The sequence below is a fragment of the Elephas maximus genome, chromosome 2, assembly GCF_024166365.1.
Source record: "Elephas maximus indicus isolate mEleMax1 chromosome 2, mEleMax1 primary haplotype, whole genome shotgun sequence".
Lineage (NCBI taxonomy): Eukaryota > Metazoa > Chordata > Mammalia > Proboscidea > Elephantidae > Elephas > Elephas maximus.
In genome coordinates, this window is record NC_064820.1 from 152,945,163 (window position 1) to 152,964,898 (window position 19,736).

At 50.1% G+C, this 19,736-nt stretch overlaps 1 protein-coding gene across 4 annotated transcripts in view; it reads left to right on the forward strand.

The window, feature by feature from the left end:
• The window catches only part of PSD2 (pleckstrin and Sec7 domain containing 2), a 48,426-nt gene that overhangs the window by 12,122 nt on the left and 16,568 nt on the right, over positions 1-19,736 (forward strand). For 2 of the 4 annotated variants that reach the window (XM_049873794.1, XM_049873796.1), the window contains exons 1-7: positions 1,937-2,088; positions 4,578-5,018; positions 8,658-9,104; positions 9,494-9,688; positions 11,005-11,085; positions 12,905-13,017; positions 13,735-13,793. In XM_049873794.1, the coding sequence (XP_049729751.1) occupies positions 2,009-2,088; positions 4,578-5,018; positions 8,658-9,104; positions 9,494-9,688; positions 11,005-11,085; positions 12,905-13,017; positions 13,735-13,793 (1,416 nt within the window). In that variant the 5' untranslated portion in view covers positions 1,937-2,008. Of the gene's footprint in view, positions 1-1,936; positions 2,089-4,577; positions 5,019-8,657; positions 9,105-9,493; positions 9,689-11,004; positions 11,086-12,904; positions 13,018-13,734; positions 13,794-19,736 lie in introns of those variants that run through there. The other 2 variants (XM_049873795.1, XM_049873797.1) reach the window with 2 other exon arrangements.

The following is a 19,736-nucleotide window of genomic DNA, read 5'->3' on the forward strand; positions in this document are numbered from 1 at the left end:
ACCTCAACTGAATCTTGGGGTCATCCCTTCCCTAGCCCCAGCTTCTCCCAAGGTAGGAGGGTTCTGACCTCGGTTGCCCCCGGCACAGGTCTAACTGCCCTGATCCTGGCCCTTCGGCCTGTAGGCTCCTCACCCCACCACACCACCCAGAGGGGCTGCCTCAAGAGTGTGTGTGTCTGAGTGTGGTGTGTGTGCATGTGTGTGTGCCCACAAGCGCCTGCACTGCATGCTTGCTCATAGACGTGCACACAGGTGCCTGCACTCATGCCCTTTGCCCTCTGTCTTACAGAGCATGCCGGCCCCCGTTGCTCACCCTGCTGGGTTTCCACTCCCAGCCCTGTCCTCAGGCTTGAAAGCCAACATGGAAGGCACTATAAGAGATTATCCTTAGGATGGTCCAACATTGTTCCAAGCAGAATCCCAGCCTTGCCGCTTTCCAGCTATGTGACCCTGAACATATTCCTCAACCTTTCTGAGCCTCTGCCTCCTAATTGGTAAAATGAGGATGAACATAATCTCTAAGTCATTCATTCAACAAATATTTAAAAAGCGCCTAGTGTGTGTTAGGCATTGTGCTAGGTGCTGGGAAGACAGCAGTGGACGTGATGGACATAGTCCACACTCTCAATGAACTTACATCCTGGTGGGGAGATGGGCAGTAAATAAGTAAACAAATAAAAAATAAATAGAAAAGGGGAGCTTCAGCTCTGCTAAGTGCTATGATGCCCACATGTGATGGAGAGTGCTGGGTAGTCAGAAAGAGCCTTCTCAGGGGGCAGGATTGAGCTCTGAATGACAGAGGAGGTAGTCATTTAAGGATCTGTGGGAAGAATATTTCAGGCCAAGGGTACAGCTGGTGCAAAGGCCCTGAGGTGGGAATGAGCTCGGGTGGCAGAAAGAAGGTCAATGTGGCTGATGAGGTGGAGGATGGGAGAGAGCACAGAACCAGCTCAGGCAGGGCCTTTTTAGGCCATGCAGGGGAGACCAGACTCTGTTCTAAGGGCAATGGGAGCTGTTGGAGGGTTATGAGTGAGGGAGGGGTGTGATGTAATGCGTGTTTTCACAGCTCACTCCAGCTGCCATAGGGAGAGTGAGGAGGGGGACAGGGGCTGTCTCAGAGCGGCTGAGACCCAGAAAGTGCCCAGTTTGGCGCTCAGCCCTGGCTGAGCCAGGGTTCCACTATCACTGTTGTCTCCATCTCAGCTAGTGTTGTAAAAGAGGCTGCTGAGCCCAAGGTCATCCCAAGGATAGTGGGTGGTGGGAGCCCCTGCCTGGAGAAGGGCCTGGCTCAGGTCTTAAGAGGGTGTAGGGGATATTGGGCACCACCAGCTTGTCATTTGCAGGGGTCCCATTGGGATGGGTGCCCAGTGGCCTAGCTGCATGCCTCCCCACCCTATTCTTGCCACCAGGGCTGAGGGGAACAGGGCCACTGCTTTGGGCAGATTCTCCTGGTGGAGGATTTGGGTCTTTGACCTTGTGGAAGGGCCTGGCATGCTCATCCAGCAGCAGAGGGAGGCTACTCCTGGATTCTAGAGGCAGCTACTCACTGGGTGACCTCAGGAAAAGCCTTTCCTGGTTCCATGTCTGTCTCTGTTTGTAAAATGTTGTGGTGGAAAGAGTGGACCATAGCTGCCTTTTATCCTTGACATCTGTAGTGAGTTTGTTCTTCCTTGGATCTCAGTCCTCTCACTAGCTCTGGGGGAGGAAAGGGGAGCTGATGTCCCCATTCTGCAGACAGGTTCACAAAGGCCAGAGAGGGCAGTGATAAGTCCTAGGGCGCAGGGTGGTTTCAGAGTGAGGGCTTGGGGCATTGTTTCACACCTCTGCCTTGAGGCCTCCCCTCTAGGTACCCCTCCCCTGGGCTCAGCAAGAGACGGGGTCCTGGCTCAGTTATTTCTGGGCTCAGCTGGCCCTCAGCCTGGGCAGGGACTCTGGGCCCCCTGCCCAGAGTGGAGCTCAATGCTGCCTCTTGTCTCCCACCCCTGGTTGGCTTGGCCCCCCCGCCCGGATGCTGAGGACACGGCCCAGAGCCCAGTGTTGGCAGAACCTCCATCCTCCTCCCAGCTGCAAGAGGACATGGCAGGACAGGTAGGGCTGGAGCCAGCCCCAGGCAGCTGCTGGAAGTTGGAGGGTAGCTCAGGGGTCCCCTGAGAGGTCCATGATTTGTCCACAGCCCTGGCTTTGGGGCTGGTGTAGACTGGTCCTCAGGTGAAGCACTTAGGCTCTCAAATCTCAGGAGTCATTGGGGGCTCAGCCAGAGTCCCCCCAAGAGGGAGGCACCCCACTCTGTCAGACTCAGCCTTCTTGCGTGGGTGGGAGCTTGAGGCACCCTGATGGAGTTGGGTTGAAACCTTGTGCCCCAGATTCAGTGCTCAGCCAGACCCCTGGGCTAGAAAGCAGGCCAGAGGACTAGAACTCAGGCAGTGGGCCAAAAGGCCTCACTCTCTCTCCTCTTTCCTTTCTAAATGCTCCTCCTACCCTCAAGGAGTCTCAGTTGAGGAGGTGACCTCTTGTTCTCCCTCTTCTGAGTACACAACCAGAGGGAATGGATTGAAATAGCAACCACAGCAGCAGGGATTTAGGGCAGACCAGAAAGAATCCCTCACTCAGTGCTGAACCCCTGGGGTCTCCTGTGTCCTAGGATCAGGGCCTAGATAGTCTAGAGCCTGGCTTTTCAGATTTTTTTCATCTGTAGAAGTTTGTTTGTAAAGTAAAATCTTACTCTTACACAGTATTCAAAACTCTAGAAGGTGACGCTCAGGGTGGGTAGACTGGGACCCCAGATCCCTGCCTGTCCTGCCCTCTTCCATTCCATGTTTAAAAACTCAAGGTGAAGTGAATCTTAAGTAATCCTGTGAATTTTAAGTAGTCCCCTAAAGGACCCAAAAATCCCCAGAGAAGGAGGCTCCCTTTCCTTTCCAGACTCATCTTCTCTAAGTGGGAAGTTCCTCCTGCAGTCTAACTCAGTGTTTCCCAAACTTGTGTCATTATAAGAATAACAGGTTTCCCTATCCCCTACCTGCAGATTCTGGTTCAGAGGTCTGGAGTACAGGCTAGTAGTCTGCATTTGAACAAGCCCCTCAGGTGAAACTTATGGCCAGGAGAGTATAGGAAGTATGGGTGGGCCTCACTTAAATCCCTGTTGCTGCAGCTGATTCTGCTTAGGTGGCCCCAGAAGGCTGGCCAGTTCCTCTCCTCCTCCAGGCTCTTCTGAAACTCCGGGAACACCTCTTTTTCCTGAGAGAAAGGCAGAGGAGGGTGGGGCACTAGGGGCAGCTGAGACCCAAAGAAAGGAGGAAGGAAGTAGTGTAGCCAGAATTGGAAGAAATCCCCAGATTCCTGCTTCACTGCTGCTTTCCGGGGGTGTTTGGGGAGTTGGTCTGTGTCCTCACTGGCAGAGGACATTGAGGGGGGTGGGGAGCAGCTTACACTGGGTGGGACAGAGAGGGGATGATGGGAGAGCCAGACCCTGCCCCAGTCCATTACATTTGCCCACCCCATCAGAGATCAGGTTGGCCAGGAAGCTTCTAGGAAAGGTTGGCTGGTTCCATTCCATTTAAAATGGAGATGGTAGTGGAGATGGCAGGCAAAATGGGTATTGTCATTTTACAGAGGCAAGCTAAACCCAGACTGAGGAGAGGAGAGTGGGACTGGCCTGGGCGGGGCAGTGAGGAGGCAGGACATGGACGCGCAAGAGGACACAATGAGCTGGGCGGAGCAGAGCCAGACTCCCCTTCCAGTGCTCTCCCCAGAGTGCCCCGTGGCAGCCTACTCATCAGTCCCTCCTCACGGCTGGACGAGCTGCGTTAGGGCCCAGGGTGGAGAGGAACCCAAGCCCCTCCTCCCTTCTCCTCGCACGGCCTGGGCATTGGACGCTGAGCGCGGCAGAGGCAGCTTCGGCTCTGCTTGACGCTCCCCGGTGGCAGCACACCCGCCCAGCACCCTGGACAGCGCCACACGCTGGGCCTCCCAGTGGCCTCCTCCGTGGCCTCGCTTTGACTTCTCTGGAGTGGTCCCTTCTCTGATAAAACTGCAACTCTGTTTACTTCCTTGCCTCCTCTCTAAATTCCCGCCTCTAAAGCCAGCCCCAGCCCAGTTCTCTCCATTAACCCCAAAGATTCACTTGTCTCTGCCTTCTGGAGCCAGGGTGAGAGAATACAGAAAGGGAGAGGCCAGAGGGCTAGTTGCTCTCAGTCTGGGGTTTTGTCTCCATCACTCACACTGGAAAAGGAAGGGGGGCCTGGTGGGGGCTCTGGACCCTTCCCCAGTTCCTCCCAACCTGGATCTTCCTCAGAGGGCTTTGGTGAATTCTGAAGAGTACAACCAAGACACACAAGAGGTAACAGGGAAGGCAAGAACTGAGGCACACAAGGGTGCCTGGGGGTCAGGGAAGAGGTGAGTGGGGTGGCTTGGGTGAAACAGGGACCCAGCCTCCAGCCAGAAGAGTCCTGAGGCAATCACTTTGGCCATCCTCCTGCCCCCATACAGGCTGCCCTGGTGCTGGCTCCTCTGGGCTTTAGGCCTCCCAGGCCCCTGTCCTGTCTGACTGACCCCTTCATCTCTCCATCTGCTGCCAGGTCCAGTGGAGTCCCAGGAGCAGCCAGGACGGGTGGACGTGTAGTTGCCATGGATGAGGAGAAGCTCCCTTCTGCACTGCCTGGGGAAGGTGCTGCTGTCTGGGACCCCAGCCTGGAGCCTGAGGCCAAAGGATCTTTTGAGGAGGAGCCCAGGGTCCAGAATGGATTGGCAGCTGGTGAGGGCCTGAACAGCTGCCACAACAGCCCAAAGCATGAGATGAGAAGTACCCCGGTGGACACTGAGAAGCCCAAAAAGTGCCCAGACATGGCCCTCCATGGCCTCAGCCTTGGCCTCTCCCTCTCCAATGGCCTAACCCTGGGCTCAGACTCAAACATTCTGGAAGATGCAGTGGACTCCAGGCCCTGGAGGGCTGGTGGGCTGGCAGAGGGGGACAATGCCTCCAGGAGTCTCTGCCCAGACACTGACTACCCTCAGCTAGGGTAAGTGGGTGTCTCCAGATGGGGTCCCAACATATTTGGCTAGGCCTAGCAACTCAGCTGCTCTGGTTCTTGATTTTCTCATACCTAAAAAATAGGGATTGCATGCCCATTTTTGAGTGTTCTGTGAGGATAGAGCCATAAGAAGTCTTTCAAAGGAGTCGTCACCATGGGCTGTCTCTATGTAGGGTGGAAGAGCTGAGCTCCCTCCATCCCAGGTTGAGGGTTTAGAGTTTCATGTCCCTTTAAAAATGCCTTTATGTGAAAAGTTATCTAGTCCATCCCTCTGCCTCCTGGAGCTGGAAATCTCCCACATTCTACAATTTACCCTAAATAGGTTTTGTAGGTTAATCCCTCTCAGCTACCCCTCACCTGAGGTTGCCATCAGGAAGTTCTACCAGCAATCTCACTTCAGTTCTACTTTCTGGAGTTACAGCCCCATTTCTATTATCCTCACCAGGAGGTGAAGAGATCTGAGGTTTTGGGGGTGCCAGTTGGACAAGGGAGGTGAGGCTGGTGAGTGTCCAGAAGACCACACGATCTGAGAAGAGAAACTATTCAGAGGTCTTGGTATATACAGATGTAGGCACTGGCCTGAACAAGCAAGTGTGCAATAGGAGTGTGAGTGTGTGCATGGGGACATGCATGTGTATGCCCAGCCTGTGCATTGGCGTGTGCACAGGGTTGTGTGAACATTCACTTGCATGGGCCTGTGTGGTTGTGGATGGCGGTGTTTGTGTGTGCCTGGCCTGTGCATTTATAGGTGCACATTTGGGTCTGTATGCGGGTATGTAGGGATACATGTGCCTAGGTGTAGGTAGAAAGGTGAGTATGTGGGATCAGGTGCCTGTGTGTACTGGGTGTGCCATGGCCATAAGAGAATTTCCATCCAGACAGCCACCTGACTGGCAGTGGGGTGGGCCAGGGGGCTGGGGCTTCTTGGAGCACACCGTTTGTATTTAGGTGGTATATTTATCTGGGACAGATGAAGGTGGGGGCAGATGGAGGTTTAGGAATTGGGCTGATGGCTTCCAAATCCCCTTCAGGGCCACCTCCCAGGCTGTGCAGGTGCATGAGGACGTGGGGGTGGGGTACTGTTCACGGCTCTGACAATGGGACAATATCCCATAAAGGGAGAGCCCTGTCTTGTTCTGATGTCCGCAGTACCCAGCATAGGCCTGGCTGAGGGGCCTTTGCTGGGAAGATTTTGGGTGTGTGCAGTCACGGGAGCCATGCTTTTCTTCCCTCCCCTCTTTCTGCAGGTCAATAGAGGCACCTGTCAGGCACCCTGCCACCTGCCACTGGTTAGACTTCTTCCCTCCTCCCTACTTCAGCTCCCTGGAAGGAGGGGGCCTCATGAGGCTGCAGTCTCAATTCCTGCAAGGGGCTGGGTGTGCAGGGGCAGATGGCCTTGGCCTTTTCCCTCTCAGGCCAGTGTGTTCCTTCAAGAAGCACACTGGGACAGAATCTTAGGCACAGGGGTCCAAGGAGGGAAGGAGCACTTCCCAGCCCTCCAAATACAGATCGGATCTCTTCTAGGTATCAGAGCTGGGATAGGGCAGCAGGGTACAGCCAGGTCCTCAGAGAGAGGATGTGCTTCCTTGTAAATGATGGGTCTTGATTTGTCTGAAAAGGGGCTCAACCTGCTCCTTCCTTTCTGTGTCTCTTCCTCTTCTGTCTCCATGTTTCTGCCTCTCTCGTGCTCTCTTTATCTTGGTTCGTTTCTGTCTCTCTTGTGCTCTTCGTGGAGCCCTGGTGGCACAGTGATTAAAAGCTCGGCTGCTAACCAAAAGGTCCACAGTTTAAATCCACCAGCATCTCCTTGAGAACCCTATGGGGCAGTTCTACTGTGTCCTATAGGGTCGCTATGAGTCAGAATGGACTTGATGGCAGTGGGTTTTGTGTTCTTTGTATCTCTCTTCTCTCTCCTTTTTCTCTATTTCTTATTTCTCTTCCCTCCTCTCCTTTTCCCTCTTCTCCCCTACCCTCCTCTTTTCTCTCTGTTCTTATCTCTCTTTTTTTTGCTTCTCTCCCCCCTTTCCTGCCTTACCTGTGTGTCTCTCCATAGATAAGAATCCTCCCAGGATACCTCAGCTTATCCATGTAGTGCTCCATTCTACGGGCTGGGGACACATCAGTGAACAAAACAGACCAAAATTCCTCCTCTCATGGAGCTTACGATCCAATGGGGGAGACGGACAATAGACAAGGGAGATAGTAAATAAGTAAATTGCGTGATATACTGGAAGGGAATGAGTGCTTTAAAACGGATAAAGAAGGAAAAAGGAATCACATGTTTGGGAGCAGGTCACAGTTATAAATAGGGTGGCTGGGGCAGACCTTGTTAAGAAGGTGATGAGGAAGGAGGCCTTTAGTCATACAGGTGCCTGAGGGAAGAGTGCTCTGGCCATAGGAAACAGCCCATCCAAAGGCTTCTTTGGAGTCATTTCCGGGCCCTGCAAGAGCTTGGGACATGTGGTTAGGGCCATGGCACCAATAAGAATCTGTTAGTTGAGCCAGGGAGTTATTCCCCAAGATGTACTGAACACCTACTATGCACTGTGTGTGTGGGGGGGCTGGAGTGGGATGGGGCTTGGGGTACAGATGGTAAACAGATGAACAAATTCAATTGTCCATTCTGACAAGAGCTGGGTAGGATGGAGAATAATGAGGAGGGGTCAGGTGGGGTGGACCTGCCTCTCAGTCACTCTGAGGGGTGACATAAAGACAAGACCTGAGAGCTGAGATGTGGTAAGCTGAGCTAGGAACCTCTCAGGCTATGGGGACAGTGATATTATGACCCTGTGTGACATTAGTTGTGACAAAGAGATAACCACACTGTGGGTCCAAGCTCTGTCTGGCACTTTGAGTCCATTTGTTCTGTTTCTACGGTCGCTTGTCAGACCCCAGTGGCCAAAACAGTAAAGCAGAGCTAGGGCAAGGCAGATTTCCAGGCAGCCTTGAATGGTGCTGGAGATAAACTTGTAGCAGTTGACTTCTCAGCCACTTGGTGTGGGCCTTGCAAAATGACCAAGCCTTTCTATCCTTCCCTCTCTGAAAGGTATGGCAATGCAGTGTTCCTTGAAGTTGGTGTGGATGACTGTCAGGTGTACAACTTATTTACAGTACTGACAATAATCAGCTGTTCGGCCCTACCCTTAATCAGAGCGATTTTCCATTCCGTAAACTAAAACTCTCTACTCCATAGGCAATAACCTTCCCTTTCTCTCTTCCTCCCACTCCTGGTAACCACTAACAAACTTTGGTCTCCATTGAAAAAAAAAAAAAAAAGAAAGTGAGGTAACCACACTGCTCTGGGAACCCAGAGGGAGCAGCTCCTCCACCAGGCTGGGGGAAGGTGCCTCACGTGTGTTCATTGAGACAAATGCTTATTTGATGCCCAGGTTGGGAACTGAGGAGCAGGGATCATGTCTGCCTTTTTCATTGCTGTCTTCCCAGTACTTAGCCCAGAATTTGGTGCCTAGTGCTTTCGAGTATAAGCTGAAAGAACAAATAAACTGAACACAACCCATGTCTGCTCCCCACCCTCCAGGGAGCACCAGACATGGATTGGTACAGTGACCAGCCTCTGTAATGGGGGACACCCTGGCAGAGTGGTGACTGGGTCCCTGTGTTTCACAGGCTGGGTGGCCCCGGGGAGCCAGATGTGCGAGATGGTTTCAGCGCCACATTTGAGAAGATTGTGGAGTCGGAGCTGCTGCGGGGCACCCAGTATAGCAGCCTCGACTCCCTGGACGTGCTGAGCCTCACAGACGAGAGTGACAGCTGTGTCAGCTTCGAGGCCCCCCTCACGCCCCTCATCCAGCAGCGGGCTCGTGATAGCCCAGAGCCAGGGGCTGGGCTGGGCATTGGGGACATGGAACCTGAGGGGGACATGGGAGCAGCTGGTGGTGACGGGGAGCTGGGTAGCCCCCTGCGCCGTTCCATCTCCAGCAGCCGCTCCGAGAATGTCCTGAGCCACTTGTCTCTCCCAGTCATGCCCAATGGCTTCCATGAGGATGGACCTCAGGGCCCAGGTGGGGACGAGGATGATGAGGAGCACACAGACAAGTTGCTGAACTCAGCCAGGTGAGGCAGGGCCCAGCTTGGGACCTGGGAGGACTATTGAGCAGGTGGGGAGACTGAGGCCCAGAGGAGATAAAGGAAGTTAGGGTAGTCCAGTGTCCAGAGTCACAAGCCCTCTCTCCAAGACCATCCATCCCTCTGCACTCAGACTTCCCAGCCCTTGGGTACTGAGTTTCCATGCTGCCCTTCCAGGTCCTCACAGTTCACAGGGAGTCAGGCAGCTGTGTTGTGGGCATGTGTAGCATCTGAGGATCTCACCTGAGAGGCTTTTATAAAAGTCTGACCTGATTCCCTCCTGCTGCAGTGGAGCTTCTTTCCTTGCTCTGGCCCCCATATGGGTTTTCAGAGATCAGGGAGACCTTCCAGCCCTCTGTCCATCCTTCCCTCTGCAGTGACCCCAGCCTAAAGGACGGCCTGTCGGACTCAGACTCAGAGCTGAGCAGCTCAGAGGGCCTGGAGCCGGGCAGCACGGACCCACTGACCAATGGGTGCCAGGGGGTCAGCGAAGCTGCTCGCCGGCTGGCACGCCGCCTCTACCACCTCGAGGGCTTCCAGCGCTGCGATGTGGCCCGGCAGCTGGGCAAGAAGTGAGTGCTGCCTCCCACACCAACCCCGAGCAAACCTGGTATCGACCTGAAGGGGGTGTGGATGACTTCTATCAGGGGTGCCTGGTGCTCGGTGGGGAGGGGCTCCCAATGGTCCCCAAGGACCCTCCTTTCACTGCTGTCCTCATTCCTGGCCTCGCCCTAAATCTGGTTTCCTTTCTGGGCTGCTTGGGTGAGGCCACTACTCTCAGGAAACAGGGGGAGGGTGGTGGGCAGCCCTGCAGGGCTGGGGGAACAAGGTGTGGGATGTGGTGATGGCAGTGAGGACAGAGCTTTATCTTCATGTTTTTTTTTTTTAACATGTTGCTTTATCTTCTATGTCTCCTGTGAGTAGGAGTGAGATCTCAAGGCTTGATTAGATCAAGGTGGAAATTTCTTTTCTTTTTGGGCAAGAATTCTTCACTATGGTGTTCTTGAAATCTTTTCTTCTCTGGCTTCCGGGACACCACACCCTTACCTCTCTGGCCACTCTTTCTCGGTCTCCTTCACTGACTTGCTCTCCTCAGTCCACCCACAGAGATCTCTTGGGTCCTCTGTCCTGTCTATGCACCCTCCCCACGCATGGGCTCCCCCCTCCTATCTGCTCACTATTAACCGTCTGTGGGCTGATGGCTTTCACATACGTGCATTCAGCCCACCCGTTGTCCTGAGCTCTAGCATCCCCCCCTGGGGGGCCACCCTCCCTATCATGCCCCACACTCATTTCAGTTCCACTTCCTGAGAAATTCTCCCTTCTAATTTCTCTCATCTCTCTCCTCTCCATTTTTCCCATCTCTCTCCCAGACTCCCCAGCCTCCCAGTGGGTCTTTCTAAATAGTTAGAGAGAGTATTCCAAAGTACAGATCTGACCATCTTACTCACCTCCCTCCCTGTCTCAAACACTTCAGAATCAAGTCCAGACCTTTCCATTGGCTCTCAGGCCCTGCTCTCTGCCTCATCTCTTGCTGCCCCCACGCCTGCTCCAGGCTTTGACCACGCTGACCCTGCTGGAAGCTTCTTGGACATGTGCATTTCCTCTTCTGGGCCACCTTGGCACACCCCTGCCCCCTGACCCCATCACTTGGCTGGCCCTTACTCTCCTGCAGGTGTTGGCTGAGACATCACCTCCTTCCTGACCCCTCCAGGCCAAGGTTGAACTGTCAGAGACCAACTGACTAGCCAAAGGAGGCAGCCTAGGGGTTGGGCAGGTCTGGGTGGATGGGCCAGGGTGCCCTGGTGCCTACTGCACATACCCCCCATTGTTCTGTCATTTGTGGGCTGTACCCTGATTCTAACAGGACACTATGCTCTCCTGACAGCAACGAGTTCAGCAGGCTGGTGGCTGGAGAGTACCTCAGTTTCTTCGACTTCTCGGGCCTGACTCTGGACCGAGCGCTCAGGTCAGTGGGGCTGGGATGGGGCAGCGTCCACAAGTGGTACAGGCAGTGCACCTGAATTCTCACGCCAGCTGTAGCATACACTTACTGTGAAAACTTGGGCAGGTTTTTTGACCCCTCTGGTGAGGCTGTGAGGAAGGGGTCATAAAAGCAGCAGCCCACCCACTCAGTGAGTGCCAACTATGTAGTTGGTATTGAGGATATAAAGAGGTGGAAATGTAGTCTTGACTCTTTAGGAGAGGAAAGGAAGGAAAGGACTTGCTTATATTGCGCACATCCTGTATGCTAGGTGCTAGAGGTCTTTATACACTTTGCTTACTTCATCCTCAACACCCCTGTCAGGTAGGTGTTATCGTTCTCATTTTTACCTCTCTCTTACCAGAGAGGTAAAGAGACTTCCCCTCAGTTATTGAGAGAGGAAATGGTAAAAATGGGATTTGATCTCAGGTCTTATTAGTGTTTGAACCTGGGGAGTAGACAGCCTGCTTTTCCCCTCAGAAGGGCCAGGTGCAGGCCCCAGGAAGCAGAAGGGTGTGGAATGGGTGGATGGAGCCAGTGTTTAGAGGCCTCTGGTGGCAGGGGCCAGCTCGGGAGACACAGGCCAGGATCCTAGGCCTCCTGGAGGAAGTGATATCTCAGCTAGCACCTGCAGGAGAGTAAGGGCCAGCCAGGTGAGGAGGCCAGACCTTAGACTTTTTAGTGCGTCTCATGTCATTTTTTTTTTTTTTAAGTATCCTCTGTTCTTTTTTTCTCTGCTTCAGCAGGGATATTTTCTATTGACTTGCTTTTAGTTCACTTACTCTTTTTTCGGTGCCTAATATGCCATTAAATCCCTTTATTGATTTTTTTTTTTATTTTCTAGACTTTCCATTTTATTTTTTCATAGATTCTAATTCTCTAAGGAATTCCCCGTCTTTTCACTTATTTCCTCCATCTCTCCCTCCATTTCCTTGAACATACTAATCAAAGTTATTTTGAAGTCCTTGCCTGTTAATTTCAGAGTGGGGAGGGGCCCAGCCTACTCAGAGGCACTGAGGACAGAAAGTGCCCATGCTGTCCAGGGTGTGAAGACTGTTTGGGGGTGGCAGTAGGTGGGTGCATGGTTGGAGAGAGAGAAGGGGAGGCTGCGACAGTCAACAAGGGCCATGGTGTGAGGTGCGTAGACATTATTCTGAGGGTTCTGGGGAGCCAGTGATGGGTTTTAAGAGAGGGTGAGTCTTGACTGTATGAAAGACCACTGGGGCATCTGTGGGGGGGATATATTGGGGGTTTGGGGGCTAGACCTGTGTGGAGGCAGTTGCAGGTGCCCTGGGGCATATGATGAGGGCAGAAAAGGAGAAGGGATTGAGCTTGAGGGTAGGGAACAAACAATTGGGACTTGACGATGACTCAGATGTTGAGGGTGAGTGGGAAGGGTAAAGGAGGTTAGCGTTGTACCCAGGGGCCCAGCTGGTGGCACATGGAGGAGGGGAGCTGAGCGGTAGGAGTGGACAGTCTGGGTCTAGCTGTGGAGAAGGGAGTGAGGAGTGGGCATTTACCCTGAGGAAGAGCTGAGGGCTACCTGAGGTTTTCATAAGGCATTGCGCCCTGGAGGGATGGTGAGGGCTGAAGCTCTGAAGCTGGCCAGGCTCCCTGGCCTCCGTGCTTGAGTGGCTATCCTGCAGGCCTGGGCCTCCCTGGGCCCAGCGGACACCTAGGACCCCAGATGCTGGGGTAATGGGGCCCTGGGGTATGCATACATGAGGGAACACCTATTCCGGGAGAGGGGCCAGACTGACTCAGGACTCTGAGAGGCCCCCAGCAGCTTCAAATTACCTTCTAGGGCCTTTCTGAAGGCCTTCCCACTGATGGGGGAGACTCAGGAGCGAGAGCGAGTCCTGACACACTTCTCCCGCCGGTATTGCCAGTGCAACCCCGAGGACAGCACCTCAGAAGGTATGGCTGTCTACCCCACCCCCCAGCCCACCCGCCCCTCCTCCCACCTCTGGTCCACCTGCCACCTCTGTCCTGTTGCTAGGCCCAGGTGGCCTGTCCCTCTGGCATATAGCAGATGCTCAGTAAACATTGAATTACTAAGCTGTGGCACTTGGACTAGGTCTGTCTGCTGGGCATGAGCCCTCCCAAAGATCACGCTCATTGGCATTCCTGGAAATTTCTCTATCTTAGAGATTCAGTCCTTTGGGTCTTCATTCCCCCTGGTCCCCTCTTCCAATGCTGATTCTTGGTATGGTAGGAGGCCTGGGGCGGTGGTCTGGCTCAGGGCCCTCTTAGGGACTTGGCTATGGATGAACCTGAGTTCCAGGAACAGGGGAATAGGCCATGCAGGGCTGGTGTATCCAGGACCCATTCCTGGGTCTGAGGTTCAAAGTGGCAGGAGTCTGGGCTAGAGCAGGTCCAGGGTAGTCAGGTCCCTTCTGAGAGGGGGAGGGGGTTGGGCCTGAGCTTGGGGAAGGCAAATGACTCCTGCTCTGCAGTGGAATAAGCAGAGAGCATGACCAGACCCTGGGTCTAGCAGTGTGTTTGGCAGGTGACTGGCCACTTCCTGTCTCCAAGGCCTCCGGGCTGGCCTCATCTGGGAGACAGGAGGGTGGCTGGTGATGGGAATGAGCTGGGTCCTCACACTGAGAGTGCCACCCATGGTCTCTGATTTAGATGGGATCCACACGCTCACCTGTGCCCTGATGCTGCTCAACACGGACCTGCACGGACATGTGAGTGGGGGTGGGGGTGGGGCACACCCTCTCACTGACCCACCCTGAGCTGTCCGTGTACCCACCCTTTGCCAGCCCCCTTCCTGAGACCTCCTACTCAGTGACCACTTTTCTTTTAGTAGACCTGGGAGCTGGGCAACTTAGCTTCTGGGCTTGGCCCTGCCCTCAGTTTTTTTTTGCCTGAGACCTGCCTGTGCCCCTGCCCCCAAGCAGGGCAGTGAGGACAGCTGAGACACATGGGAGTTCAGGATGTGCTGAGTAAGATGTGCCCCCTTGTTGTGTCCATGCCAGACACTGCTAAAAGATTGTGCGCTCTTCCCATTCCTTGTGCCACAACCCGAATGTGGCCCCGTCTCAGGACTGTGCCCCAGGCAGCCCCTACTGGTCAAAGGGTGGGTTGCCCTCAAGAGCCATTCTCACCAACCCCACCCACCAGCAGGCAAACAACTGAAGTGCCTGGTGTGAGTGCCTGGGGCTGCGAGGGCTGTGCCTAGTCCAGGCCCCCGGGCAGACTTAGTGCTTGCTTCTCACGGCTCAATAACTCCTTCTTCCTTCTCTGTCTGCTCCGGGGACGCCCTCTTTGGGCTCTCTTGCCCTCCTTCAGGTGGTAAGTGTAGATGGTGGTGTGCATGCCCATGTGTGCCTGGACCTCCATCTCCATGTGACCCTTCTGTGTCCCCCATCATGCCATCTGGCCCCACCTAACCCCTTTCCATCATCATTGCACAACCAAGGTGGCCAGAGCCCCCCACATTGGGTTGGGGATATTTCAGTGACTCATGGGGACCATACACCAGTGTGTCTGATTCTGGGGTTTGTAGGAAAGTCCAGGGAATATGGAGTAGAAGAAAGATCTGGGACAGGCTTGACTTCAGATCCTACTCTTATCTCCACGTGATAGCTGTGTGACCCTGGGCAAGTCACTGGCCCTCTCTGAGTCCCAGGTTCCACATCCGTGAGATGGAAATAATGATTTCCCCTATGACATCAAGGGGAGGATTGTGAGAGGTAATATATAAAATGCCAAGTGTTAATGTCTGGCTTCCTTGAGTTCAAGTAAGAAGACAATAGAAAAGTGACCATTAGGGTTGGAATGGCCATTGGTGGGATGGTCAAGGTCTTGGAGGCCTTTACTAAGAGCACTTTTGGTGGGGTGGAGAGGACAAATGCCAGGTTGAAGTGGGTGGTAATGAGGATGACAGGTGAGGAAGTGGAGGTTATAGACAAGTCTTTTGAGATATTTTGCTTTGAGTGGAGCACTGAAGTGAGCCAATGGCTGAAGGGGTCAAGGAGGGACTGTTTTAAAATCTGACTAGGGCATGTGTGTGTGCCAGTAGAATCAACCCAGCAGACAAGGAGAAACTGATGATGCAGGAGAGAAAAGGAAGAATTGAGGTTTCCCTTGAGGCAAGATGCAGAGCACAGGGGGATAGTGGCCTTAGATGGGAGTGGGGACTATTCACACCTCCCATAACAAAGAGAGGCACAGAGTAGGTTAGTAACTCTAGTGGTGGGAAGACAAGGGGCCTCTTGTCTAGTGGCTTCTACTTCTTCAGCGAAACATGATGCAAGGTCATGAGCTGAGAGTGAGGATGGAAAGGGGCCTGATCGGTCAGGAGAGATTTGGTTCAAAGTAACAGAAAATTTAACTTCAACTAGGTTTAAGAATGGCAGGTACTGCTTCCTAGACATATCCGAACAACTGTGGGATTGGTTTACTGGGTCAAAAGCTTAGGACCATAATCTTGGGGACAATTTAGTCAATTGGTATAACATAGTTCGCAAAGATAATGTTCTACATCCCGGTATGGTGAGTAGCACCTGGGGTCTTAAAAGCTTGCAAGCAGCCGTCTAAGATACAACTATTGATCCCATCCCACCTGCTGCAAAGGAGAATAGAGACTAGAGGACCCCCTGAGACTGTCACCCTAAGATATACTTTGAACTTGGAATTGAAGCTATTTCTGTCAGTCACCTTTCAGCCAAATAATTGATTGGTTTATAAAATAAACAGCATTCCCCTGAGTAATGTGCTCCCTTCAACAATTAACTATATGAGACCAAATGGTCAACAGTTACCCAAAAGCAAAGATGAGAAGTCAAGGAGGGGAACGGAAGCTAGATCAATGGAAACGGAACAAAAAGAATGGAAATACTGAGAATGCCGACACATTGTAAAAATTGTAACTGATGGCATGGAACAATTTGTATAAAAATAGTTAAAGAGGAACCTAATTTGCTGTGTAAACTTTCACCTAAAACACAATAAAATATTATCTAAAAAAATGGCAGGTACTTATTGATTGAAAAGTGTAGCATCAGGCAGGCTTCAGTGTGGGCTTGATTCCACCTCTCAACATTTTTAATATTTATAGACATTTGGATTTTTTTTCCAGTTTGGGGCTGTTATTAATAATGTTGCTCTGAACATTCTTGTACGTATTGTTTGGTGAGTATATGCTCACATTTCTGTTGGTATAAACCTGGTAGTGACACTGCTGGGTCATAAGGTGTGTTCATGTTCAGCTTTAGGAGATACTGCCAAACAATTTTCCAAAGTTGTAACAATTTACGCTCCCAGCAATAATGAATGAGAGTCCCAGTTGCTTTACATTCTCACCAACACTTGATATTATTTCACTTTTTCATTTTAGCTATTCTGGTGGATACATAAGGTTTTAATTTTCATTTCCCTGATGACTAATGAAACTCAGCATTTTTTCATTTGTTATTGGCTATTGGGATAATCTCTTTTAATGAGTGCCTGTTCAAGTCTTTTACCGATTTTTCCATTGGATTGTCTATCTTTTTCTTATTGATTTGTAGAAGTTTTGAAATTTTTTTTTCCTGGGTATAGAATTTTAGTAGGAAATTACTTTTTTCAGTACTTTGAAGATATTTCATTGTCTTTTGCATCCCACTGTTTCTGTTGAGAGGTCAGATGTCAGTTTTATTGTTGCTTTTTTGAAGGAAATGTGTCTTTGCTCTCTGGCTGTTTTCATTATACCCACTTCTCCCTTATCAACATGGTAAGATTCCAAAGATCAGATCATTATGTGAAAATCGGCATTATATGTTTAAAAATGGAGGATGGCTACATCATTACAAAACTGCCAAATTACATCATTACATAACTGCCAAACCGAGAATCACGGCCCAGCCAAGTTGACACATAACCTTAACCTTCACAGCCAGTGTTACTCTCGCCTCATACATCGGCATTCATTACTGCTAGATGTATGTCGTTAACAAGCAAAACATTAGGATAGTAGATTTTTTACTATTGTCATAAATGCAAAATGTGGGATAACGAGACAGTTAATAACTGAGAAGTGGGTGTATTTTTTCTTTTTGCCTTCGCTATTAAGAAGTTTTACTATGATTTACTTAGCCATGGTTTTGGGTTTTTTTTGTGTGTGTGCATTTTTTCGGTAGTACTTCTTGAATCTGTGACTTGGTGTCTTTTATCAGTTTTGGAAAGTTATTGTGCAGTATCTTTGTATATTGTTTCTGCCTCATTCTCTCTCTCCACCTGAGATTCTAATTACATTTATGCTAGACCTTATTACTAAGCCCATCGATTTCTTAGGCTTTTTCTGTATTTTTCATACTTTTTTTTTTTTTAAAGCCTGGGTATCTTCTTCTGACTTATCTGCTAGTTTACCAATCCTTCTTCTACTCAGTCTAGCTTGTTGTTAAGTCCATTTGTTTAGCTTTAAATTTCAGTTATTATTATTATTTTTTAAAATTTCCAATTGATTCTCTCTCTCTCTCTTTTTTTTTTTTTTTTGTAGTTCTCAGTTTTCTGCTGAAATTCTCCATCTTGTCATCTAATTTCTTGGTCACAGTTATTTTAAAGACTATGTTTGCATAAGTCTAATATCTGGATCTCTTGCCAATCTGTTTCTATTGCTTGGCTTCTTCCTTGGTGGTTCCTATTGTGCCTGGCAATTTTGAATGAATGCCTGACATTGAGTGTGAAAAATTATAGAGATAATTTGATACACTGGTTGATGTTATCCTCTTCCAAAGAAGATTTACTTTTGTGTCTCATCAGCAGTTAAGGTAGGAGAATATTACCTTATTCCAGTCATAGGCTGGAATTTGGTTTTTGTATAAAGCTGGATATTTTCTGTCTATTCCTACTCTTGGGGTATAGCCCTTTTGGGGTTCTAATTAAAAGCCTGGCATGTTTCCCAGGGTTGCTTGTCCTTGGTAGGCCCTGAACGCCAAGTTTTGCTTTCTCAGTCCTATAAGACTTCTCAGTTGCTCAGCCTTTGGCCACTACTCATGAATTGGCAAATGCTTCATGGATGAAGGCAGCTCCTTGTTGGGCTACCTCTCCATACTTCCTTTCTTTGCAGGATGTTCACACTTGAAGTCCTCACTGCTTTGATAACTCTCCAATGCCTTCGTACCGATGTTTTATTAATATTGTCTCCAACAATTGTTTTTATTGGGAAAGTTCACCTGCAACAAGATAGTCTGTCATTACTAGGATTGCAAATCTTGTGTGATTATTATTATTATTTTTGATTATTTTTTTATTTTGCACTACTGACTCTTGGCTGGGGAGTGTTCAGTGTGTGTAAGTTGAAGACAATGTTATAAACATTGCCTCCATATTCCTCTGATACAAATACACATATACATGGCTATATGCTTACACACATACACAGACATATGTATATGTAAAAATATACATATAAATATATAACACATGCTTATATCAAGACACACATAGGATATTTTCTTCTTAACCCATTGGAAAAGGTGTAGAAAATTCATGCTTGTCAGCTACTTACAAAGCTTTAGATCATTGTTTCCTGAATTATGTTCTGTGGTTTGTGAATGTCCTACATGTTGCTAATAGATTCTCTTTGGTAAAATGATGCCAAGGTCAAAAAATTTGGAAAATTGTATGCCAGATCCTCCCCTTGGAGACTTTTAACACACATAAGCATTTTATAAACTTTGAGCAGTGTAACTAAACTTACTTGATTATGAAACTCTTTTCTTTGTGGGGGAATACCTATTTTCCATGTAATGGTACGTGTATCTTGGAAACCACTGCCTTATAGCAAAGCCAAATTCAAAACATCCTACACCAATAAGTGTCTGGTGCTCAAGGGTCTTCATCCTTACAAAGATGAAGTGCCACTCAGTATTTCATCAAATGTGCATACTTCACAGAAAGGCCTGAAATGAATATCAGGTCTCAGGTTTGGAGGTCCAGAGCCTTTCTGCTACTCAGTGTTTTTTTTTTTTTTTTTTTAATAATCAAGAACTTAGCAGTGCAGTCATTCCCAGCTCTTTTTGTGTTTGTGCCTCCTGGAGTGAAATCATCTGTTTGGGTTCCCTTACTCTCAGTCCAGCTCAGCATACGGTACCTATGTGTGTTGGCGGAAATTAATTTTTGATTCTCACAAGACCAAACTCCCCCTCACTCACCTACCTCTTAGAGATCTTGCTGCCCCTCTGTGTAGGTGAGAGGGTGAGACAGTTGTGGCGGAATACACAGACCTTCTGCTCAGGAGTCAAGAGGCCTGAGTTCAAGTCCTGGTGCTGTGTGACCTTGGGAGAGTTAACCATGGAGTAGCGGGTGAGAGCACGGGCTTTGGTGTCAAACACACTTAGCCCTTCTACTTCCTTGCTGTATGATCATGGGCACGTTACTTCACCTTCTTGCACCTCAATTTCCTTACATGTCCAATGGAGGTAATAATGACACCATCTCACTTTCTCCTTGCTGTGAGAAGGAAATAAGATAATGCATGTCAAGGACAATACTTAGAACATAGTAGGCACCCAGCAAATGTCAACTATTATAATACTTTATCCAAATCTGACTCCTTCATCTGGGTTTGAGGGGAATCTCAACCTATCATGATGTTGAGGGTCAAATAGAACCTTGAATATGAAAATGCTTTGTGAAGTCTTAGA